This window comes from Idiotropiscis lumnitzeri, chromosome 13, assembly GCF_059441095.1.
Source record: "Idiotropiscis lumnitzeri isolate Australia: NSW breed Sydney's pygmy pipehorse chromosome 13, RoL_Ilum_1.0, whole genome shotgun sequence".
Classification (NCBI taxonomy): Eukaryota; Metazoa; Chordata; class Actinopteri; order Syngnathiformes; family Syngnathidae; genus Idiotropiscis; species Idiotropiscis lumnitzeri.
The window spans coordinates 7,690,109-7,715,667 of NC_142403.1; the positions used below are offsets into that span (position 1 = coordinate 7,690,109).

The window sequence follows — 25,559 nt, forward strand, 5'->3', positions numbered from 1 at the left end:
GTGGATGAATTCTGATTAGGAACTGACGTGCGAGATTCCGTCCGGGCTGATTTGTTTGAAGGACCGGAATACCGGAAGTTGGCTGTCATTCTAGCCTGTGTCCTTTAGCTAGCGGGACAGGCGGGTGTGTGTCTTGTGGAAAGATGCACTGGGAAATGCTCTCTGTGTGAGAGCCTTTTAAATGCATCTTTGTCATCTCGCTAGTAACAACAGCACCATGTTGCGCGTTGGGGGTAAAGTTGCTTGGTAAGTTTACGCCATAACATAAGCCAATCGTCTACGATCAAGTAAAAATGCAAGCAGCTCTAGCCTAGCTGACTGTCTTAGAAAAGCCAAGTTAATTGTTTCTTATTAGATGTGTCATTAAATATGCATGCATATATACTTATTCAGATATCTGGCAAGTAGAATATCATTATTTAGACAGTGAGCTTACCTTGTCTGGGTGTATTTTGTCGTTAGCCTTGCCAGACCACCGGCTAGCTTGATAACGGATCATTGGACTCTCAAGTCAATACTTGTTCAACGTAAGAAAATGACGTTTCACTACATCAACTTCATCACAATGCATACCATTATTAACTCTAGTTGTTGTCTACGGCCATGCATTTCGACTTTTGTGTAGGCACTCAGTCCCGGTCAAAAATTTGAGGAGACTTTTTCATTAACCAGCATGACAAAACGGTGTACAAACGAGTGTTGCCACAATACCAAATTTACGTCTTTTATATTTGAAAGTTTACCATGGCTAAAACTGAATATCAATAATAAGAGTGTGCTGTATTCATAGATGACGAAACATGGCCCAAAACAAGTTCAAATTCTTTTTATTTAAAATATTGGTTTTTGAGAGGTAGAGATTTGTAGCTTTGTTTAAAATATAAAGAAAGCTTCACGGAATGATTGTCCCAAAATGCAGTTGTGCAAAAAATGGCACCAATGTCTTCTTTTTTTCTCTGACTTAAAGTTTGGAAAGTTCACAATTGCCTCAGTAGAAAAGTAGAATATGCACTCCGTCAAGCAAAGGGGTGTATTGAGTCTTTTGTGTTAGGTTTATTTTAATGAATTTGTACCGCATGTTAATAGTCCTGCCAGACTTAAAGTTAGATCATTTATTTTTAGCCATTTCATTATCATTATAACAGAGTAAAGCCAATGGCTGTTTAAAGACTGAGTTGACGCATTTGTAGCATTAGTCTTTTTTTTTTCTCTTTTTTTTTTTTTTTTAAATTAAATATGTTTACTTTGTCTTTATTGGAGTTGTTCACTGTGAGGTTGCGCATGCCTACTCTAGTAAGTGTACCGGTCTAGCGTGCAACCTTAGTCCAAACTTAATCCTGGTACTGCATATGTTTAGTGTGGCTTTCTCATGTCCATTTTTCTGTTATTTTAGCATGGCATGCAGGAGTCTGGTCCCCTCCAGGACAGGAGTAAAATTTCGCATACCACTTCAGAAGCTGCACCCTTTGTACCGTGCCATCCACCATCATCATTCTGGAAACACCAACTCTCAGCGTCCACCTCATCGCACAGCGGCCCGCTATTTCACCTCCATGTCGCGGTTACCCATGCGGCCACCGAAGCCACCTCCGGGATCGGGGGGCCGAGGCTACCAACAGAAGCGCAACTTCTGGGTGGCCCGACTCGCTGCAAGGCTGCTAAAGCTGCGCTACATTCTGCTTGGCGGCGCGGTTGGTGGAGGATACACGGCTAAGAAGGTATGCATTCGGTCTTGGAGGGGCGCGGTCTCTTAATGGAAATATATATTTCTTAAGCATGCCTTTTGTCTACTACCCACATTTAGTTATCAATCCACTTGCTGCCTTGTAAAAAAAAATCCTAGACTCTCCACAAAAAACGACTAATCATAAAAGTTAGCATTGTTATTGTTCTGTGTTTAAGTATGAAGCTTGCTCACCTGTGTCAATTTTCTAATAGACCTATGATGAGTGGAAGGATATGCTGCCTGATTTTAGCGAATACAACTGGGTCATTCCTGACTTTGTGTGGGAACTCGGCGAACAAATAGATCTGGGTAAGTGTTTTCATTGTTGTGTTGTAAGGCAGTGGCTGCCAACCATTCTCTTGTGTACCCCCGAACCTTTTTGTCACAGGATGAGTAGCCCCCATAAATCATACCTGATGATGATTTTTCAAAGGTATTATATAAAATAACTGATTATTAAATGAAACTAATTTTATTGTTGATCTTTAATTCTCAGTTATTGTCTTCTAGGGGTGTCTGCATACAACTTTTTTCACTTCCGATATGAAACCACTTCCTGAACAATTTTTTTTAATTTTCCCATTTTTAAAATTCAATGAGCGACATGACTGCACATGGGAGTGTTTTACTGTATATTTAATATTAATGATTCAAAGAACAAATCATTCACAGAATTGACACAAGTGACCCATGCCCACGCAGACATATTTTTAAATAAATATAGGACCCTAATTGAATACTGATGGTCATTTTGAAGTAGATATTCTCAAGGAAATAAATGATTTCAAATCACTCACCAGAGATGCACTTCCCGCAACTCATGGCCGTTATTCGAATTATTAATGACTATTATGACTCTAACGACAGTCTTTGTGATCCATCCATCCATTTTCTGAAGCTCTTGACCTCACCAGGGTCATAGCATGCAAACGTTTTGTTTGTTGTCGTCTGCGCAATACTGAACATCATGCTGCCGATGAAAATTTCACTTTGCGCTGCGGTTAGCCTCAACTGCAATTGCATTGAAGCGTGGTGAAGCTGAACAGGTAGCCAGGTTTAAGGGATTAAGCAAATGCAACAGTTTCAAACATTGCGATTTCTTGCTAGTTCTTCTTCCAAATCACCGGGAGAGGCTCGACGGCGGCTTGCCTAGTTAGTTTATCTGCGCCGTCCCGCTTTTGTTGACATGACGCTGCTTTCAGAGTGTGTAATGAGTGTATGACAGCAGTATGTGCGCGCATACTTTTTATTTTATTTCATTTAACGTAAAATTCACCCCCAACATCTTCTCTCGCTCCTTTACGCAAGTGGTTGTTTTGCTCACCTGGGCACCGCATGCTAGCTCTCGTCGCTTCTAGTTACAAAACCAGTTGCAGATTCTCCAATGGACTGCTTGTCTATGAGTGCTAATATCGGAGATTTTGGATGTAGTGTGATAAAATCTGATACTATTTTTTTGGGTGACATCGGCCCGATATCCCATACAAATATCTGCTCGGGACGCCCCTATTGTCTTCTTTGTAACTCAGCTTGAACATAAAAATATTACCTTAAAAATAGATAGTATAAATTAAAATAAAAAGAAATCAAATGATAAACGTACCTGTGTTGTATGGAACTCCTTTTCTTTACAACAAAAAAACCCATTAAATTGGTCCCCTTTTAACAGGCATTTAAACTTTAAATATAATAAACAAAACGCTTAACGAGATAATATAATAATATTCCGACCCACTATAGCAATTTCACTTTGTTCATCTGTCATCTGAGCTTTAATGAGACCGTAGAGCTGACACGCGGTTGTTGTGGTTTTGGCGCGGTCGTAGTTTATCACCTCCCCGGGGAAACAAGTTGAAGCGCACAAATACCATTTTATTGATAGGCTTATAAAATGACAAAGAATATTCACTTGTCATCTTGGAATTACATTTTAGAATACATGTTTCAATGTAGCCTTTGCAATGTGTTTGTGTGCCTACCCCACTGCCCTAATGTGAAAGACAAAAACAAGCTTGTTCATAGAGTGTGACAAAGATTATGCTTATATTTCATTGCATTACTTTCTGAATTGTCAATGTTTATTGTCCTCAGATAAATTGGCCAAAGCTCTACCAGAGATGGAGGAAATAGCCAAACTATTGCCAGACTTTGACAAGATAGGGGAGAACTTGACTTTCATCAAAAGTCTCCTGTCCTCAGGTGCGTCAACAGAGCCTCAAACATGCCTCATCCATCTTCCCAAAAATTCAAACAATACTTGGGGGTTGAACAACTATAATGCATGACATCACGTGAAATTAAGACGCTGCACTTCTCTATGATTTCCATTGGAGAGAAATAGTTTGAAATGAGAGCAACTTGGAAATCAACCAGTGCTGCAGAGCAGATTGTGTATGACTACTAAGTAGTTTTAGATGTTGCAATATAGCGGGCACTGTGCCCAGGCTTGCCGTCATTATAATGAAATATGAAGTCCTCTTAGCTAAAAACATAGCCAGGGTGTAACTTTCTATGTGCTTCTTTTGCATTGTGTGGGTTTATCTGATGGGCGTGGCGGAAAACTGTTCAGTGAGTCTACACAATCAGTTAACAATCCACAATACAGTCGAGGCCTAACTGTCCATCACATTGACAAGTTTACAGATGGGAAGTAATTAAATTAATCTGTTCCTGGGCCAAATTGTCGCCATCATAAATGTGTAGAGGCAATGAATGTTTTAAGTAACATTTTAACATTCCTTTTTCACATAGATGTAAAATAAATAAATTACAACAAAAATAATTAAACACCAACTGATATTTTAAAAATATGTCAGTGGACCGCACCTTTGCCGTGACTCATATGAGCATAAAAGGAATCTGGTATGATTAATAACTGTCACACAACATTAAAAATTCAACTTCATAGAACAATTAAGCACACAATAACAGCTAGTCTGTCACTACGTACAATCTGAGAGGCCCTCATGACGAGAGGAAACGAAATCGCTGTGTCCTTACTGCTGTTTTAGGGCCATATTCGCCCATTTACAACTATGTTCTTTTTTACGTGAGGCATTTTTCAGAGGTGTGATTCATTGACAGCTAAGACGTTTCAAATCATGAAAATGTGCTGCTTCCAAATGAAATTTGGGAATACCATTGAATTCCACAAAGATAAGAGAACACTTAGAGTTTGAAACTACATCAAACCAGCACATGTAGTTTGTAGTGGATGGCACCAACTACATTTAGGCTCGGAAGCCTTTGTTTTTTGTTCTATATGAAATAATGCCAATAAAAGACATTTAATCGGAATATGTGTTATGGGTTGAATGCATGATTTAACAATTACCGAAGCATGTTTTGATTTGCACATCATTTCAGCGTGGCCCTGCATTGACCATCATCCCTCTGCTTCTGTCTTTCATGATTATTTTGTTTCTTGTGTTGTTCCTACTTTCTCCTGCTCCCTTGCCCCTCTGTCCTCCTCCACATTATTCACAGGTGTGAGTTTGGGTAGTGAAGTCAAAGGAGCTTCTGGTCTGCTTCTGTTATTAGGTGTGTACACCAAAACTCAAATGTGCTACCCACCTTCCGCTTTTCTTTCCGCTATTTTTCTAACTAGCGTTTTGTGTGGTTTGGTCCACTTGGGAAATCCTTACCATGCTTCGATGTTGGCTTTTTTTGGGGGGGGCTGCTATCAATAGTCAATGCAGGTTCTGAATTGAGTGTACAGTTGTCTTCTCACTGCTCATAGTAGACTCAAGCATCCCTTCGGATGTTTTGGGAACTAGTTACTATTACTTGACACAAATTAAAATTAAATTTGCATAGAACTTACATGGCTTTATTCAGTTAAACATCTATTCAATGCAAACACAATGTTTTCCCCTTATTTGATTCTCTCTCTCTCTTTTTTTTAAACCATTGCCAACAATTGTATTTATGCCTCCTTTGACTTCCACCCTCTCTATCCCCTGGTCAGTATGTTGTTCAAAATGGCACAACCTCACTCTGCTTTTAGTTAATGCTCAGATGTTTGGAAAATTCGAACACCTTTCTGAGGTGAAATTGTTATAATTTCTAAATTTCTAGCAAGACATAGAAAAACCAAAATGACAGTGGACAACACTAGCACAAAAGGAATCTGGTGTAATTGTCTCTTGGGCAGTGCATGTGACTTGTCCTTTTACATTCATTCAACACAGTCACATTCAATGGCATTCGTTTATTGTTAAAATTGCATCAGTCATTTTTGCCCCAACCGTAGCCATAGAATATTAAATGTCTGCTGCCGCCTCCATGAGTTGTTTGTATTTGATATTGTGCTTTAAATATTGGGTAAAATAATAGATTTATTTTGCATTTGTAGTTTAACAACTACAAGTATGTTGCATCAAACTGAGATGTTTTCTGATTCTTTTGACCCTCTCAAAGTTGCGTAAGGTAGCCAACCAATTAGTCACAGCTATTGGTAGGTTGCAATGCAATTCTAAAAAGTAAAACATTTTTGTAGAGTTGGTTAGATAAGTACCTCACAGTCAGTGTACTGGATCTTTGTATGAAATACTTTTATTGGATCTCATTAGATGCATATTCCCACCCAATGTATACAGTTCCAAGTATTTAAGATATTTAACATAAAAAATATATATTGGACACATCATTGCAAGATTTTCCACAGATTTGGCATTTAGAAATGGATGTCATCACATGAGGAATGTATGCATTATGTAGACAACAATATTTCTGAGACATATCCAATGCTGTTGTTTCTCTGTTAGAAACTTCAGGTGAGCCGCCGTTAAAAGCCACAGATGCTTCGACCGCTGCCTCCCAGGATGACAAGCACTATAAAAAGGTAAGTTGCCCCATCAGCCTCACATATCCGCCTCCTGCCGCTTGGTTCTTCCTGCACACCAAAATGGAAAGATTTTTTTGTGCAAAATTCTTTTTTCACAATAGTATTTTGTTTAAGATGCAAATATGGATGACATTTAGCAGCAATAGTAATATATGCAAAATGAAGTTGCTCAAAATAGTTTTCTGCCTGGTGTGGAGAATGCGGGATACACGCATACCATATTTTATTTTATTTTTTTTTATTAGCATCTGACCAAATTTTGAAAAAATTCGGACCTCACACATGATGTGGACAACATCACCATGCCTCCGCTTACTGCTCTTATCGGGTCATATTCAACTGTGTTCCAAAGTCAGAAAAGGCACGTTTTCTCACTGTGCGGATACTCCCAATGACTGAAAATGCCGTTCACGCACCCTCATGGAAGTGTGTGGACGAAGGGTGTATCAAACCTTCATTTACCATTTTGGGCTTTCCCTTTCTCGCCTAGCGCACATTCTCTGAAACATTTAAGCATGTTTCCTCTTGCGCATAACAGAGGCTATATCTATCGCCACCTGAAGGTGAAATATCATATTGCACAATTTGAGTCACTGCTCTGACGGGTAACTGTGATGGCTCAGGTTCTGATTCATGCTGACTGTATGGGGCGCACCTGTTTCAAGTACGCCCATATTAATTGGCGGACAAAGAATTCATCAGCAACTTTTTTTTTCCCCACCTGCGAGGAGCACTTCCACGTTGTTGATGCTGATGTAAATCAATTGAATTTGATTTGCAGTGTGCACACCTATTTTGATTTTTCTCCTCATATTTTAATTTATGGGTGACTCTGCTCCTCGTTAAAAAAAAAAAAAAAAGTTGGTCTGAGGTCCTTCATTCCCAAAATAGCAATGCACAATCAATGAATAATACAAAATAAAAGTGATGCACAGTATTTTTACAGATTTTGAAAAAATTATGAATGTCAGTGGATGGGGAAGACGGTGCTGAGTATGTAAAAGATCAATGTGAGCACATACAATAGGTATATGAAGTCCTCGTTTTAAGACGGTGTCGATATACAAAGTTTCACACTGCACGAATGAACTAATTTGTGCGGCAGTAGAAGAACACATTGCCATGCTGCACAAAAAAAGGTATGCTCACTTACCATAGAATTGGCTTTTTTTTCCCATATTATTGTCTTATATATGTGGCCTGGAAGTGTTTTTTTTTCTACACATATACAGATATACTGTTTATTCTTAATTACTGCGCGAGTAATACGCGATAGTGTTTCGACTTGCTTACATTCAGGTTGCGGCCCTGCTGGGGGAACAGAACTCCTTCTTAAAATGAGGACCTTTGTAATTGTACTCACTGTGCGGCAGTATTTGTTTATACACACTGCTGAGCTGTGTCTTCATGTGTCAGGTCATCTTTGCTTCATCCCACCTTTTTTGTCTCTTTTGTCCCAATGTTTTATGTATCTGTAGGTGAACGATTCTGAAATGTTGCTCTTCTCCCCTGATGCACACTCCCGCCCCGCCCCCATCTGCAATCATCTTCAACATAACCCATAAAATAGCATACAGCACACAATTTATCGTACAATACCTGGAAAAGGTTGGGATGCTTCAAGTGATCATGCACTAACATCATCCACTGTTTTACCAAGACTTAATCAGGATTTTGAGGTCACTGATGTTCAACGACAGGGCTTAGCTCGATTGTTCAGTTCATACCAACATGTTTGGTGGTAGTCTTTGATGTCAACCTCAGCCAAGCATACCCGAATAGTCTCTGCTATGTGCACTGGAGTACAGGCTCACAAAGTTGGAAGTTTAGCATTGTTGGACAAATGTGTACGTTCTAGTATCAACATCAGCATACTTCAGTGATTAGAGCTGTCAACTACTGTTTTTTTCTTCTGTGAAACTGTGAAATGGTTTTAATCTGCAATAGTAAGTAACCTTGGATAGTGTTGTAGCTCATCTACCGCAATGAGCGATGGCGGTGATAAAGGAGGGAAAAATGAGGCCACTTGCTGAGAGGTGCTGATTGTGCACTAATATTAGTCGCCTCTCCTGCCGTCAGTTCGGCAAAGTTTGCCCTCAGACTTTGTTGTGTTGCACTAACGATGGTGGCAAGATTCCCCATAGCTGAATCCTTGACTGAATTATTGTTCACAGCAACAGTAACAGTTAATGGTGCGCTATGTGTTAGGCCCTGTGTTGGGGTATAGCAATGGCCTTGTGGGCTGGTTGCTGTTTGTGTTGCTGCTCCTGCCTGTCTTCTCACTATGACGTACCCCGGCAGGGTCTGCTCGGCGAGCTCATTCTTATTCAGCAGCAGATCCAACGGCATGAGGAGGAGGTCCGGCGGGCAGCTGCTACCAATTATGCGCGTCCCCCACCGCCAGAGCCTGCTCCCACTCCACCTCCGAACCCCAGCCCCCCTCATCACACACGCAAGGTGAAGGTCCCACCATGCCTAGAGCCATCGTACCCCCTCCCAAAAAGACACACTTAAAGGTTCTCAGCTAGTCTAATCTTTTACCCTACGGCCGACTGCATTCTTCAATGGAAAGCATTAAAATTAGCTAATTAACATTGGCTAGATTTACATTGCATGGTTCAGGTGACACAATTCCAATTTTTATTTATTTATTTTGCTCTCAATGGCATGATTGAGACATGAGTTGTAGAGAAAATTGCATCTCTTAAGCTAGGAATCAGGCCTTTGTCCAAATGTGGATGACAATACTATGCATATCTGATATCTGCCATTGTGGGTGCACCATAAAGGCGCAGCATGACTGTAAACACTTAAAAAAAAAAAACACTATAAATTTGATGACATGATCGAAATAAGTTTCGTTGGAGATGGGTTGATTGTTAAATAAGCCGCATACTTCCAGATGGTGACTTGTGAAATTATGTGAAGGTTAACTTCATTTACAAACTGACGTGAAAGCAGAATACAATGATTTGCAAATCATTTTCAAGCTATATTCAGTTGAACACTACAAATACAAGGTAATAGATTTTTTTATTTTTTTTTTTTGCTGCAACTATTGACTTACCATGTTGAATTTGATGATGGCAACACTTTCCCAAAAAACCCGAGACAGAGTCTCAGATCTGTGTAATTTGTGAAGTAATCAGAATATGAAACCAAACTGTTATGACACATGCCAAATGTAGGTTGGCATTGTCTTGTCTCACTGAAATAATCTGGAAGTCCCTGGAAAAAAAAATGTTGCTTGGATGGCAGCATGGATAGATATACTCAGGTCATGGGCACTAGAACAACCCCATAACCATCAGCGATGCTGGCTTTGAAACTTGGCGCTGATAACATTCTGGATGGTCCTTTTACTCTTTGGCCCAGAGGACACAACATCCATGATTTAAAAAAAAAAATAAATAAATAATAATAATAACAATGGACACGTCGGACCACAGCACACCTTTGCATTTTGTTTCTGTCTCAGATGAGCTTAGGCCCAGAGAAGTAGTGGTGTCGTTCATGGCTTTTGCTTTACATGGTATAGTTTTAATTTTCATTTTCAGATGTAGCAACGAACTGTGCTAAGGGGCAATGCTTTTCTGAGGTATTCGTAAATCCACATGTCAAAATCAGTTACCCCGTGATGCAGGTTTTTAGTGGAGTGCCGCCTGAGGGATCAAAGCTTGCTTGTGAACAAGTGCACCTTTTGAGGAACATTAAATATCATGTGTTTGTAGTGTATTCAATTGAATGTCAGATAAAAAGGATTTGCAAATCTTTGTATTCTCTTTTCATTTACGTTTTACACATAACTTGATTGGAATTAAGGTTTCAGAACCTTGATGCTTATTATACTGTACAGCGAATTACTTGATTATCATCAATTTTAGAAGTGCCCTTAGTATTTCTAAAAGTTAAGTTACCTCATATTACAAGTGCAAATGGTCACTTGGACTCAAGTTGAAGTGGATGTGCTTTTTTTTTTTTGCAGAAAATGCAATGCAACATTTATCATTCCTGTATTTAATTGCTCTACATTTATATAAATAAATTCTACACTATTAGTTAATCCCCGACAATGAATGCCCATTCGCCCAATACCTTCGCCTGTATATTGCCAGGCTACAAAATGCTGTGCAAGTCGCTTGTTGGCAGGCCACACATGGACCTTCATTGTCTGGTCCCAGATGGCACTCATCGTGCACAATCGCTCTCCGTTGTGCTTTGGGAGCATAAAGAATGGAAAACCTCTGCATGGTGTGAGCTGTACATTGTGAAACGTCTGCTACAGTCAAGGGGTGTGCAGGATTATCACTTGTCAATCCAATTATTTTTATTTATTAACATTCTAAACAATCTAACACTGTTTGTGCATTTCATCTAGACTTAATAGCCTTTTGATCGTTTGACCTTTGTGTCTTTTCTCTCTTCCTGACAAATCATTTTCTTCCCTTTGACCTGTCTCCCCCCATATCAGTGGTGATTATTGAAACAAATCTGCTGCACATGTGCAAATTTTGTATCTGAATGGGATTTGAATTACCAATCACTCTTAAATTGCCTGTGAATGATTTTGCAATCTCTGAATCAATATACTAGTTTGTCATTTGGTGTGAACTTTTGTTTTGCATCACCGCAGATGAAAGGAACAGAACACAAGAAGCGAAAGAAGGATTTTGTGCCCCCCCCACTTCTCTTTATTCCTTATAGACTTAAATTCTTATTATAATGTGCATGTAACAAATGATTGTTTTGGGAAATGGACTGATTTAATGCTTGAGAAGCCTTGAAGATGACCCAAAGTCCTGCAACAAAAAAAGCATTAACTTAATTTGCCATTGTTCCTTGTTTTTGTTCCCCTCTCTTTTGATTATTAGTCCTCAGATAAAGAAAAGTTAGATCAGCTTCAAGAGGACCTTCTTCGTACTCAGGTAGACTCACACTTAAACATAGACAACACAAGTTCAGGCTTAATATACATATTGATATGCAAGTTTCTGTGTTCCTGAATTATATTAATTATTTACAGTTATTTGAATTGATATTTAGTTCTTTGTTTTTGTATTGCTCATTCTTTGTGAAAAAGTAATGTGAGGTTTTAGACTGACTCACTCAGATTTTAGGATCATTAAGTGATGCACATCTGTCCCACATAATACGTTACAATTGTGAGTATATTTATATATCGACTTAGTAACGTGTCCTCTGAAGGTATGTCAGGAACTTGGCTGACACTGTTTGTTTCATGTCATCTGATCATAGCTTAAGTATCAACGCATGCTAGAGAGACTGGAGAAAGAGAACAAGGAGTTGAGGAAAGTGGTTCTGCAAAAGGACGATAAAGGAATTCACCAAAGAAAAGTAAAGGTTGGTTGCACCGGATACATACCATTTCATTCACAGCAATTTTAAGTCCTTCTCCATTGTTTCCAAAACCTTTAGAATGGGCATTTATTATTACAGCATATACATCAGGTATGACAACGTATGTCTCACTTTATTTTTGTAGAAATCCCTTATTGATCTGTATTCTGAAGTTTTGGACATCCTGTCTGATTATGACGCCAACTACAACACACAAGACCATTTACCCAGGGTAAGATGCATGCATTGGGTAAATTGCATTACTAAGTGAAGATTGATGTGTCAGTTGTCGTAGTTTATTTTAAATTCATAGTCACTCACTACTTGTCTGAAAAATATTGTCGTGCAATTAGAAAAGCTAATCAGAATTAGATTTGTCGCTTGCATTTGTAAATTACTTCAATACAATTTATTTAATCTATTTCTTCAAATACAATCACCAAAAATGCATCTTTTTATCCCTCCTTTCCTCTCCCCGTCACTGTCCTTGAAGGTGGTCGTGGTGGGCGATCAGAGTGCTGGCAAGACAAGCGTCCTGGAGATGATCGCACAGGCCAGGATTTTTCCCAGAGGCTCTGGAGAGATGATGACACGTTCTCCTGTTAAGGTACATGGAACTAGAGTGAATGTAGTCTGTTGTGAGTTTCATTTCATTTATATAATCTGGGAATGTTAGTACATTCAGGAAGCAAAGTGTGCGAGATCTGAGTTTTGATAGATTTCACAGACCATTTTCTTTCTGCAGGTGACACTCAGTGAAGGCCCCCACCATGTGGCTTTGTTCAAGGACAGTGGCCGGGAGTTTGACCTGACAAAGGAGGAAGATGTAAAACACAAACCTACCTTTTCTTTCCTTCTGGCAGAAATATACACAGAAATTAACCTTGTTTTTTGGTTTGTGCAGCTGGCTGCTCTTAGGCATGAGATTGAGCTGAGAATGAGAAAGAGCGTGAAAGAAGGACAAACTGTCAGCTGTGAGGTTTGTACATTAGTTTCCATTCGAAATCAAAACGGATTATTGGTTTGACAACTAAATGTGTTAACAGTGAATTTGATTGTATATTTTAATTAACAGACAATATCCTTGAGTGTCAAAGGCCCAGGAATCCAGAGAATGGTCCTTGTTGATTTACCAGGTGTCATCAGTGTGAGTAAAGTTGTCTGCAGCCTTTTCTTATCCGCCTGTCCTTTTTCTGTCCCACTTATCCTCACCTGGTTCACGGGTGAGCCGTATTTCCTATCCTTGCTGACTTTGGGCAAAAGGCTGGGTACACCCTGGACCAGTTACCAGCCAATCACAGGCCTCTTAGACATCCATTCATACTCAATCAGGTTTAAAAAAAATAAAATAAATAAATGCTACTTTTTCTTGTGGTCTTTATCTCCTTTTAATAATTTAGAAACATGTGAAAGTGATTTCCCGTGCAGTCCTTTGAGTGTTTTTTTTTGTCTTTTATATGTTCATCCCAGACGGTGACAACAGGCATGGCATCAGACACGAAGGAGACCATCTTCAGTATTAGCAAGGCCTACATGCAGAACCCCAATGCAATCATCCTTTGCATTCAAGGTGAGCTGTAATTTTGCATCACCAATTAAAATGACTGCATTGAAGCCAGCTGGTAATTTTGAGTGGTGTCGTTTATCCTATCGCTGATCTGTCTCCATCTCCATCCAAGACGGCAGTGTAGATGCAGAGCGGAGCATTGTAACTGATTTGGTCAGTCAAATGGACCCCCATGGGAAAAGGACCATCTTTGTGTTGACCAAAGTGGACTTGGCTGAGAAGAACCTGGCCAGCCCGAGCAGAGTAAGACTGCTCCCATGTCGTTTGAAATATATTTGCAGACCGTATGGCAGAAGCACGGAAGTATTTGGTCAGGAACTAGAAGCGATAAATTGCTCTTCCACAAGAGGGCACGCACCCCTAATGTAACCTGATGCTCATAGATTGCTATAGCAGGGTATAAAAAATAACTCTTTATTATTTCAGATCCAACAGATAGTTGAGGGCAAGCTGTTTCCCATGAAGGCTCTGGGATACTTTGCTGTTGTGACAGGAAAAGGTAAATCCCGTCAGGGCATGCATTACTTGAACATCAATCAACTCATTTTGTCCATCAGATGCTCTAATTTGCCTTGATTTGTTTTGGGTAAATGTAATTTTGTCATTCGATTTAGTATAAGTATGACTGAATTTCCAATGCTGGCGATCCATGTATAGGAAGCAGTGGTGAGAGTATCGACTCGATTAAGGACTATGAGGAGGACTTCTTTCAGAACTCCAGATTATTGCGGTAAGCGTTGAATGCACCATTTTATGGCATTCATTAGTGTTTCGCTGACCATAAAATGTCCTATGTCACTAGGGACGGCATGTTGAAGGCCCACCAGGTGACCACAAAGAACTTGAGTCTGGCTGTCTCAGACTGCTTCTGGAAAATGGTCAGAGAGTCTGTGGAGCAACAAGCTGATGTCTTCAAAGGTAGGATCTCTGGCACTGTGGTTTTGTCGTTTACTTTCCAATATACGGTGGTTAGAAAATGAGTTAGCTCTTCACATAGGCTCTTTCAAGACTCAGCTGTCTACCTGTGCCTCATAGAGAAGCAGAACTGTTTTGAATGACAAAATGTAATATTCCTGGGGTGGTGGAGGGGTGGTTCGGATAGAGATGACTAGATCATCGACATGGTGTCCTAACTGAAAAGGTGCTTTTACCCACCCATATTTCCCTTTCTGCTTGATTGGCCATACTTTTCCTCTCCCGCCACTTTTCCCAAGTTAGCGCTGCCCTCCTGCAGTAATTAGTTGAAGCAATCTCAGGCTACAAGAACCAGAGATTTATGGCCGTGCTCCTGCATTCCCCATAGGCCTATTGTATGCTGTATTGATCCCACCGCTCATCAAATCACACTCGGTCTCCATCCGTGTTCAGAGCCACTGTGGCATCACAACTCAGCAATTAGCCTAATCTCCAATTTGAATAAGTAGCAATGGCTTGATATCCGGTGCATGTCGGGCTGTGTTTACATGTAGGAAGGTTCACCTAAATGAGAACAAACCCATAAATTTTTGACAAAGGTGTGCAATGGTCATATTTGCTCTTGGCCTTACGGCGTAATTGCCGGTAAGTGTTTAAGTCATCACCCGACTTTAACTGGCACCATGAGCAACAGTCTATGTATGTGCTGTCCTTGCTTGTTGATTTACAACTACTTTGTGTACATGAAATATTACATCAAAATTTTAACCTTCATCATCCTGCCTTGAGGATCTGTAAATACACCTAGATAAGTTTACATTTTCTTGCATTTTATAATTAAAAAAATGTTAGTCATGAATTATGTTCATAATTGAACTACTTTACATTCTTTTTATTTTTAGCATCCCGCTTCAACTTGGAGACAGAGTGGAAAAACAACTACCCACGTTTGAGAGAACTGGACCGGGTAGGAAAAAAAAACAGTGTACCTTTTTATCTTATTACAACATATTACCCGATTACAACTTGTTGACATGAGAGCCTGAAAAAGAATCAGCTCCAAGTGGCTAAGCTTGTTTCACAGTAGAACACTTTAATGGACAAACTAAATGGATTTCTGTGATATTGGACTCATTATGCAGATGTATTTTTCAGAATGAACTTTACGAAAAGGCCAAGAATGAAATCTTGGATGAAGTCATCAGCTTGAGTCAAGTGACCCCACAACACTGGTAAAATAATTGAATCTTATAAAAAAAAATATTGGAGTAAAGTTATATGCGCAAGTATTATTTGATAAAATTAACATTTTTGAAAACCTAGCAATTGCATAATGATGGTATTGCTAGTGCTGAGACTGTCTCTGGCAGTGCTCCAAGCAACGTAGGACCAGGCCCCAATTTTGAGGATCCTGAGAATAAGCAGTACTGAAAATGAATGGATGAATTATCCAATCTGCGCTATTGGAGATCATTCATAGTTCACGTTTGGGCTTATGAGGATGTGGTCCACAGATCAGGACTGTGTTGCTCCATTGACATCTTGCCATGAGGGGATTCCGTGGGGAGTCTTAACTGGTAACGGGGTCATAATGAAATTGTGTTGAAATCTACAGTCAAGTGCAATCACAAATGTGATGGTGGACTTGAAAGTGAGTTCGCGGAAAGTTTTCTCACTGACACTTTGACCGAATTACTCTTTTGAAGTTGGCATGTTTCTCTTCATACCGTAACAGGGAAGCCATCCTGCAGAAAAAGCTGTGGGAGCGTGTTTCCACACATGTGATAGAAAACATCTACCTACCAGCTGCACAAACAATGGACTCTGGGACCTTTAACACCACTGTAGACATTAAACTGAAGCAGTGGACAGACAAGCAACTTCCACACAAAGCCCTCGAGGTAAAAACTTTCAAGATGACGATCCATTCATTGGGCCATGCTTGGATGCCTGTATAAAGTGAACTGCAAATTCTGAATATCTGTGATTGAATGGTTTGACAGTTGAATTTAATTGAGTAAAAATGTCTTCTAATAAGCTGTCTGTCACGGGGTGGTACTCAGTTTATCCGCCCCAAAAATCTTAAACAAATATTGGAAAAATGCACCTAATAGTTGAATCCGCAGGTTCCAAACCACAAGTATGAGGGGTCCACTATTATGACTAAGTGCAGTTCTACTCCACAGCAAAAAACTAAACAATGTTAAATTGATAGCTCTCCAAGTGAATGACGATCAAAATGAATAATTGGGATCTAATTGCTCCAACAGACTCTAAGTATTTATTTAGATTTTTATGGCCTTAAAAACTATGCATATAAAGAATTTAAGAAATGCTGTGCGCTGTTGTAGTGTAGTTCCGGCACATGATTGACAGAAATTTATTCATAGAATTCTATCTTTTAATAAAGTATAATAAGTGTGTGCATCTCAACAATAAAAGATGCTTTGATTCAAAGTTTTTTTATTTCAAAGTGGAACGATATAACTTGCTTTAATTCAGTGTGATTACGATTTGATTCGACATGCTCAACTAAAGAGCGAACGATGCAAAGCGTTTATCATTCTTATTTTATGGCTATGAATGAAGTCTGTTGGTTACTGTAAATGTGTCATTTCCTTCAAATTTCCTCCAATTAATACGGTTTGATACATATTTCAAAATGATTTGTTTCGCTTTGCCTCTATGCACTCACATCTTCTAAATCAAAATCGATTTATTATTTTTTTTTGTCCCCCTATTACTATCTATTAAAGCAAGCTTCTCATCACGTCCTCTTTTCTTTAGCTTCATTTAATGACCCTAATGTTGTTTTTAGGTTGCTTGGGAGACGCTGCAGGAGGAATTTGCCCGCTTCATGGCTGAGTACAAAGGCAAAGACCAGGATGACATTTTTGACAAGCTGAAGGAGGCCGTGAAGGATGAGAGCATCAAGAGGCACAAGTGGAACGAAAGGGCCATGGACAGCCTGGTAAACTGTCAACATATTCTGGCTAACTGAATGCAAGGTCATCTGCGTCACCTGGCATTTGTAAAGTTCGTGTGATGTGTGTCATCAGAGGGTGATCCAGCACAATGCCCTAGAAGACCGTTCCATCACGGACAAGCCTCAGTGGGATGCAGCAATTCAGTTCATGGAACAAACCTTGCAGTCACGCCTCAAAGACAGTATGTGCTGTGCTTCGTCTTCGAAGCTTTATTCCTGTAGCAATGTGACAAGTTGTGGAATGCTGTGCAAATACTGGATGAATTGGACCAGTTTGTACCAAAAATGTATATGCATTAATCTTCCCTTTTATCATGTTTGTATTTTGTAGCTGAAGCTGTAATCAAAGACATGGTGGGTCCAGACTGGAAGGAGAGGTGGATGAACTGGAAGAATCGAACACCAGATCAGGTAGCGTTTGTACACTGTTCAGCGACCCAGTTTTATCACAATAATTACTATATTGACTATCTTATTATCCCAAGCCTTTTCCCGCTTAGCAGCAGGATCGACTGGAGTACGATAGCAACTTTTCATTCGATAAATAAAATGGACATGCTATTTTTTGCAGAGTTGATAAATTGTCATTTAATTATTTAGTTAGTTAGTTTTCATGCGTCATCAACATTCAGTCACGTTGCTTGTTTCCCACTCCACGCACACACGGTACAAACAGCATTGAAGCAGAGTGAGAGAAAGAATTAGCATACTTCAAGCAACTATTTCTGATGGCTCTAAGTTTACTTTATTTACATGAAGTTGAGCAGCATAAACAGAATTAGTTCAAAAGCCTAATGCCACAGTACCATTGTTGGATCATTTTGGACTGAGGCCTAATAAATGTGGAGCGGCCGGTATGGCACATTTGTAAAAATATAAATTGAAAATGCAGTCATCCCGCTCAATTCAGCTGGCAACTAAAACACAGCGGGGTATGGAGGACCGTTTATTTCCGGGCGACTTGTAATTACAATGCCTTACAAATAACGTTACACGCCTCATAGTTAAGGGATGTATCAGTACAGCATTGCAGACTTTTGAATACCTTGTGAATTTTGGTTTATATTTCCCAAACAGCTATTCCAACCTTGTACACTGATGAAAGAAGACATTTTGATGGTCATAAGAGTCATATAATTTTACTCTGTTGTTGTGTTGTTAATATTTGAGGCCAATTGTTGTGAGCAGTCTGTTCTTTCTGTTTTTTTTTCATTATAAGATTTTTTATTTATTAATCTACATCTCAATGGCATTGTTAAATATTTTTTATATATTTGTATAATAAAAGTGAATTGAAACAAAAATGTCAACAATATAATTGTTTAGCGTGATCATTTCTGAGACAATATATCATCCACCACATGATCTAAGTGCTTAACCCGTATCTCTCACTTTGCAGCATATCCGGAATGAAACAAAATCAGAGCTTGAGCGCTTGTTGAAGTTGCACGATGAGCACACGGCTTACCTGGCCAATGATGAGGTCACCACAGTTAGGAAGAACCTGGAGGGACGAGCGGTAGAAGTGGACCCAGTGCTTGTGAGCGCATGATACTCACATTGTATTATGTGTGAATAAATAAGGTCATCCACTGAGTAACGCCTTGAATTTCTCTTCAGATCAAAGACACCTGGCATCAGCTATATCGACGACACTTTTTGCAAAAAGCTCTGTCCCACTGTAACCTCTGCAAAAGGGGCTTCTACTATTACCAGAGGCATTTTGTTGACTCTGAGGTAAAAGAAGAGAAGGAACGTTTTAAGGTTGTCATTATCACATTCCGTTGAACTGTATTTTAAGTGGCTGTTGCATATTTTCCCAGTTGGAGTGCAATGATGTCGTTTTGTTCTGGAGAATTCAGAGGATGCTGGTCATCACAGCCAACACATTACGACAGCAGCTCACCAACACTGAAGGTAAATACCATGGATATTGAACTCTGTTCTCTTATGTCCAAAATTTGTACTTGTCAATGACACTTTGATTTGGATTATTGCAAGATCTAGATCTTAGAGATGATACTCCATATGTACTATGGGTGTGTCTTGTACTTGTTCGCTCAAAACTTATCCTCCTCAGTGCGTCGACTGGAGAAAAATGTTAAGGAGGTGCTAGAGGACTTTGGAGAGGATACGGAGAAGAAATCTCAGCTCATCACTGGACGCCGAGTCCAACTTGCCGAGGATCTCAGTAAGTCGTCATTTGAACTAGTTTGTAAATGTTTTTGGAAGGGTGTAACAATTAAAGGAGTCGCCCAAGTGGTCAGTAGATGGCAGCAGTGTTTAAGGAAGCCGCAATGTTAAAGCTATTGCATTCAGCTAATGTGCAAAATTGTTTCAAAGACTATAGCCTTTCCCAACATGATCATTTGCCACAAGCACCAGCATTTATTTATTATTAAAATAAATGATGTAAAAATGCCCGCTTAAGGGCAATTGTTGCGTAGATTATTATTTTTTTTTATCCACAGTTGTTTTCAACTATCCTCTACTTGGGTCTACACGTGCAATTGTTTCTAGCATATTTTCACTTTCCCTTCTAATTAATGAATACCCGTTACTGGTGTCGAGTGTAATCCATCCATCTATTATCCAAACCGCTTATCCCGAAAAACTTTCACTTTTCAGGGAGCTCTCCCAAAATGTTGTGCCACAAATACTGCATCATTAAAGATAGCAAGTCATTTTAATCACTTAAGATTTGACAATTTTTCAAACCAGCATACCTTTGAGGTAACTTACGAGCAGTATTGATTTGTTAAAAAAAATAAAGAAAAAAACTTACATGAAATTGACCACATTTGGACATTTGAGTTTTTGCCCAATGCTAACGGTAAACAAAACACTTAAGAGATTCCACCCAAACGACTGCTTGTGGCCAGAAGTCTCTCTGCAATACATTTTAACGACTGTCGGTTTGCATACCGAATGATTGGTGTGCCTCTAACCAAGAGAATAAATACTTGGCTTTTCACATCACGGTTAGAGCTGGCCTATCTAGCCTATGTGCATGAACTGGTAAAGCTGCTCAGATGAAATGCTATTTCTAACTTGAGCAGTCTAGTTGCTATTCAATGTCTGAATATGGCCTTGTAGTTGAATTCAATCTATATTGTTCAGTTAATTTCACACTAGGGGGTTCCTGTCCCTTTGTTCATTTAATTATTTTACTGTAAACCCTCCCAAAATGCCAGTATTATACGGAGTCTGTGTAACACCTTTATTGTCAGCCACATCGGAGCAAGTTAAGCTTTGAAGCCCAAGCTGGGGGCTTTCCCCGGCTCTTGATGATCCCACAGTCAGCAGCCTAGTTTCTTTACACCTCATAAAGTCCCTTTTATCCACGTGGGCAGATGTTGCTAATCCTGTTCTGATTGGCCCAGATTGAGTTATGTGGTCTCCCTTGGATCATTCGGTCGCATTTGAGCCGAGCCTGTGGAGACCCGCGTGCTGCTGTGGCGGAGCTCAGGTCATGTTTCATTCTAGCCCACACCTGCTCCTTTGACTTACTATCGTGCCCTCACACAGGCTCCCTTAATGCCTCCATTAGGTGTCGTAATCCCCCTTTAATGCCCTGCCACCTTGTCTGAGTGTGTTAACAGACAATTAAACATTGGCATTTTTAATTTTCTTCCACCAGGTGAGAAGAAGGGGGTTCCATCTGCAGGAGCATTTACGTGATGTTATTCGGATGTCCGTCTATGTTGATGACAATGCTTCTTTGTGTCTTGCAAGCAGGTCTCTAAATGACCCGATTGTAAATGTTGACTTTAAAAAAACGTGAGCTTGCTTGTGTGGTCTGTTTGAGCATTCACATCACAGCCAAACCAGTAATGGAGGAAGACAGCTGTAGTGCAAGTACCATCTGTATTTATAATGCCTCTTGTGATGTCCGCTCACTTAGGTGTTATATCAAGCTCGCTCATAACTCATGGTTGGCGCACGAAACAAAATTAAAAGAAATTGACCAAGCAATTTCTTCTAACTCAAAATGTGAAAATTGCGACAGCCGTTTGTTAAGGCATCACTGTACAAAACATTTGTCTTCTTGTGTCATCTATTAACAGGGTGACCTCTGTTTATGATGGAGTTCTGCGTCCATGACACCAATGTCACATGCTTTTGTCTAAACATATACTGTCTCTATTACTCACCTGTTTTTGATGAGCCAAAATAATGACCATACTGTAAAATTGATTCATATGTCTAAGCGAAACCTGATTTATGTGTTTCTCTACAGAGAAAGTTCGTGAGATCCAGGAGAAACTTGAAGCCTTCATAGAAGCGCTACACAAGGAGAAATAAACGATACAGGTAGCGTAGCCGTATAACCAAATGTTTAATTTTACATGCAGATTGTCTCAAGTTTTGTCTATTCTGCCACTCTGCTTCACAGAACTGTCGAGAATTAAAGGAAATGTTTTGCTCACAATGCACTGATTCATAAAATATAACCGGCATGGACTGCTGGATGCCACCAACGTCACCCACAGCCCTCTCATCTGCTTTTAATACTCTCACCTTCGCTCCATGACCTCCTCGGTGGAAAAGATGGACCTTAAAAGAAGGAATATTTGTCAGAAGACTTTCTCTTGGATGTATTTTTCTTTTTCTTTTTGTGGGAGCTGTTCCGGTTAAGCATGGGACTGAACCTCCCTTAGTTAAATCTGGAGGAAGACAATAAACCATGACAACATAGAAGAAGGCTGCATGTTTGTGGCTATTGGCCCCTTTTGAACATTCATTCTGTTTAGTTGCACTAAAGATCCAAAGTATTTGTGCTGTCCCTTCAAGATTTGCATTATATTGGATACCCCCCGAATCACAATGGCACCATTTGGGCAGAATCATTTGTGGACCTGGACGCATTATTTAAAGAATAATGTCTGCTGGACTAGAATTTAACAAAGCACTTATTAGTTAATTGAGTCCACAAAGTCCATACAGTATACATAATGTTCCATCATGTTCCATATTTTGTTCGTCTGTGTGTTACGAATGTGTCCTGTGTGTGCACGTGTCATTGCCACATCATGTTTTCACCTTCCACAGGTGATTGTGTATTCTCGTGTTCCAAAAGATTTTACGAAAGTAGTTTACTTTATTTAAATGTGTAAATACAATAGGTGAAAAAAAAAAAATAAAAAGGTTACCGCCTCTGTGTGTAATTTGGACAAATGGCAAACCAAGAATGACGTAATCAAACTGTAATGGATGAAGTGGGAAATCTTTTTGGGTTACTTTGAACACAGCAATGGGTACACATGCAATACAATACATGACTATTTAGTAAGAATACAGGTACAGTATTGTAAAAAAAAAAAAAATATGCCCCCTGACAGATCATTTTTCAGTTTGGATTGGCATTAATTTAACATGCTTATGTTAAAGTATTTGTCGATTCTGGTTGTAGTTCGGCAGCAGTGTAGGACTGTACTAAATTGTACCCAAAGCTGTCTCTAATATTTTGCACTTCGTCAACCACAGTAGTAAACCTATTTCTTTTTCTTTTATAGACCAGATCAAGTTTTCTTCATTTCACCTTGACTTGGCGCACTCTTGACTGTTGTCCATGTAACAATTATTCCTACTTTGAGTCTTTAACTGAAAAGCTGTGTGACAGACGGTGCAGTCCTGTTCTATTTGTATGTGTATATGGCTACAAAGAGGTTCATTGATGTTAAATTAGCGGCGCTTATGTCACAGCATCATACATATGAGGACAAGCATACTTGTCAGAAACAAAATCAGTGAAATGGTTGCTAAATCTTTTAAGTTGAAAGTCATGTTTGCATGGTGTGACCCATTTATTTGTTCTTTATTTATTAAATTTGTGTTAAAGGTAATAATAAATAGACGAATGAAAATTATTTTTTTCACAATTTCTCACTTAGCATTAGTTCACAGGCAAAAAGGTTTTCATTAAGCACTAAGTAGTAAAAATTATTTTAAATCATACAGAAAAATGGGATGTTGCTCTGCTGTAATGTTCAGTATTTCATAAATGTCATTTACTGATGTTCACCTGAAATATTTAAAGTTAAATGTTGCAAAAATTCATCTGAGTGAGCTTCTAAAGGGTTCGTTACCTCGGTTTATAGCCTCGACAGATTACCATTGATGGTAGAGAAAAAATATTATAATGCAGTGGCTTGTGAAAGTATTTGACGGTTAAAACAATTAAGTTAATTATCAGTAATTAACCAATTAATTAATCAATCAATAAATACAGCAGACACCATAGAACAATGCCAAGTCTCATACTCAAAAGCCATAGAATAAAAACTTGTCTTTAGATACATTTTAAAAAGGGACAGAAATGGTGCTTGCCTAACAGAAGCTCAATCCAAAAGGGAAGGACTGGCAACGGAAAAGACTCGATCCCGCCCTGAGCCTCCACTTAGTTGTCGGTACCTCCAGTGGTGTCTGTTCCGCTGACCTGAGGCAGGTACGTAGAGATGGAGAGGAGAGTTAAGGTGGCCTGAGACCATCTAAACATCTGGAAATTAATCTTAAAATATCTCTTTCTATTTCAATATCGTTGGTTGAACAGTTCTTTCTCTGTGATTTTTTTTTTTTTTTAAAGAACACTGACCCTGCTTTAAACCTCCACATCACCTCGGACCTGCTTGGTATGTTCGTTAGTCTTGTCTAAACTAGACTAGTCACTTGAAACAGCCCTGAGACTATCACAGACCAGGTGCGTTAATATTGAAACGGTTGTCACCCAATCGCAGGGCACGCTCACAATCACACTTGGGGGCAATTTAGAGTGATCAATCAACCATGCAGGTTTTTGGAATGTGGGAGGAAACCCACGCAGGCACGGGGAGAATATGCAAACTCCATACAGGAAGGCTGGAGCCGGAATCGAACCCTGCACCACTGAACTGTGAGGCAATTGTGCCGCCCTGAAAAATAAATGTAAATACAGGTCAAGCAAAATGGATAGAAGATACATTTATCCTCGATTAGCAGATTTTATTGAAGTTTCAATTAACACCTAAGCTTATTGGTCATTCAGGTATTAATGCATTGTTGGTTACAGCGCTAGTAGGCCATTTAACTGAACAGGTAGTAGAATTCTTTTCACCTTTCTCTCCTCCCCTCCTTTCCCAGCCCACTTTTGCTATCCTGCCACTTTCCCCATGTTTGCTTTGCCCTCCTGCAGCAATTAGTTGAGACAATCTCAGGCTACGAGAACCAGAGATTTATGGCTGTGCTCCTGCCGTTCCCATTGGTCCATTGTGTGCCGTATCGATCCACAGCTCATCAAATCACACTCAGGCAGCCACCATCCTTGTTTGGCGCCACGGTGGCCCCACAAGCCAGCAATTAGCCTAATCGCCAGTGTGAATAGGGAGCGGTAGCTTGGCATCGGGTGCGTGTGGGGCTGTGTATACTTGTAGAAGCGTTCGCATAAATGAGAACTACTACTGACTGACTTTTGACAAGAGTGCGCGAGGTTCCACAACTCCCCATCAGCTCTAGTGCTTAAGGGTTAGTTAAATGTGTCGCCTGATTTTAATCAAACTGGCACCATTAGCAGTCTGGGAGTTGCTGTTTCGCCATACATGTAAAACATACATGATTAGGTCATGTCATGTCTGTCTTGTGTCTTCATTTACAAATTGCTACTTTTTTTTTCCATTCGCTGATCTGCAGTGCATGCCAGCTGCGGGGGTTTGAACAGGGGTGTGTAGACCTTTTATACCCATTTTAAATAGCTTTATTTACTGAGTTGATTATGTTAACAGAAATGAACACATTCTCTAAGTTAAATCTACTATGTTTCTTAAATTTGTGAACTTCCACAACCGGTGTTCTTTATTTAGGGGATGATTTATGATATAGCACCAACACTGGCCGACTCCATTTGAAAAACATTTTGTATTTTTTGTGAGGCTGTGTTATGAACAAGGGTCCAGAATGTCTTATTGACTGAGCGGATTGATGGAGAAAGCAATGAAGTAGTTCACGTTGATCAATTACGGATGCAGCTTCTGAAGATGAGCAGTCGAGAAAATGGTTGGATAGATTGTGACTGATAGGCTGAGCAAAGGAAACGTCTATAATGCAAACGTGAATGCAGAGATTCCGGACAAATAAAGTACTCAGCTTCACAATTGATTTAAATCTTGCCACTTCTCAATGAACTATT

The 25,559-nt window shown here is 39.6% G+C and overlaps 1 protein-coding gene across 4 annotated transcripts; it reads left to right on the forward strand.

Annotated features, from left to right (window-relative positions):
• The first annotated feature begins 44 nt into the window (after positions 1-44).
• Positions 45-23,268, forward strand: opa1 (OPA1 mitochondrial dynamin like GTPase). 4 transcript variants are annotated; one of them, XM_088313380.1, is made up of 31 exons: positions 45-246; positions 1,394-1,718; positions 1,939-2,035; positions 3,818-3,925; positions 5,213-5,266; positions 6,493-6,569; positions 8,874-9,029; positions 11,444-11,497; positions 11,829-11,933; positions 12,076-12,162; positions 12,424-12,537; positions 12,676-12,756; positions 12,835-12,909; positions 13,006-13,077; positions 13,401-13,500; positions 13,610-13,740; positions 13,924-13,996; positions 14,155-14,227; positions 14,300-14,415; positions 15,315-15,379; positions 15,568-15,644; positions 16,148-16,313; positions 17,231-17,383; positions 17,472-17,580; positions 17,730-17,809; positions 18,798-18,938; positions 19,019-19,135; positions 19,222-19,315; positions 19,479-19,589; positions 21,639-21,712; positions 21,795-23,268. In XM_088313380.1, the coding sequence occupies exons 1-30, from the start codon at positions 182-184 to the stop codon at positions 21,701-21,703; spliced, it is 3,141 nt and encodes a 1,046-aa protein (XP_088169506.1). In that variant the 5' UTR covers positions 45-181; the 3' UTR covers positions 21,704-21,712; positions 21,795-23,268. The 4 variants fall into 4 exon arrangements, with proteins under 4 accessions (XP_088169506.1, XP_088169507.1, XP_088169508.1 ...); XM_088313381.1 differs by lacking the exon at positions 5,213-5,266; XM_088313382.1 differs by lacking the exon at positions 8,874-9,029 and having other exon boundaries at positions 46-246.
• The last annotated feature ends 2,291 nt before the right edge of the window (positions 23,269-25,559 follow it).

Bases quoted from the DNA above. Each gene is read 5' to 3' on its own strand.
- opa1 (XM_088313380.1), top strand. From the start codon at position 182: ATGCATCTTTGTCATCTCGCTAGTAACAACAGCACCATGTTGCGCGTT. The intron at 5,267-6,492 runs GTGTGTACACCA...TTTCTCTGTTAG, and splicing joins TGGTCTGCTTCTGTTATTAG to AAACTTCAGGTGAGCCGCCG. The intron at 15,380-15,567 runs GTAGGAAAAAAA...TGTATTTTTCAG, and splicing joins GTTTGAGAGAACTGGACCGG to AATGAACTTTACGAAAAGGC.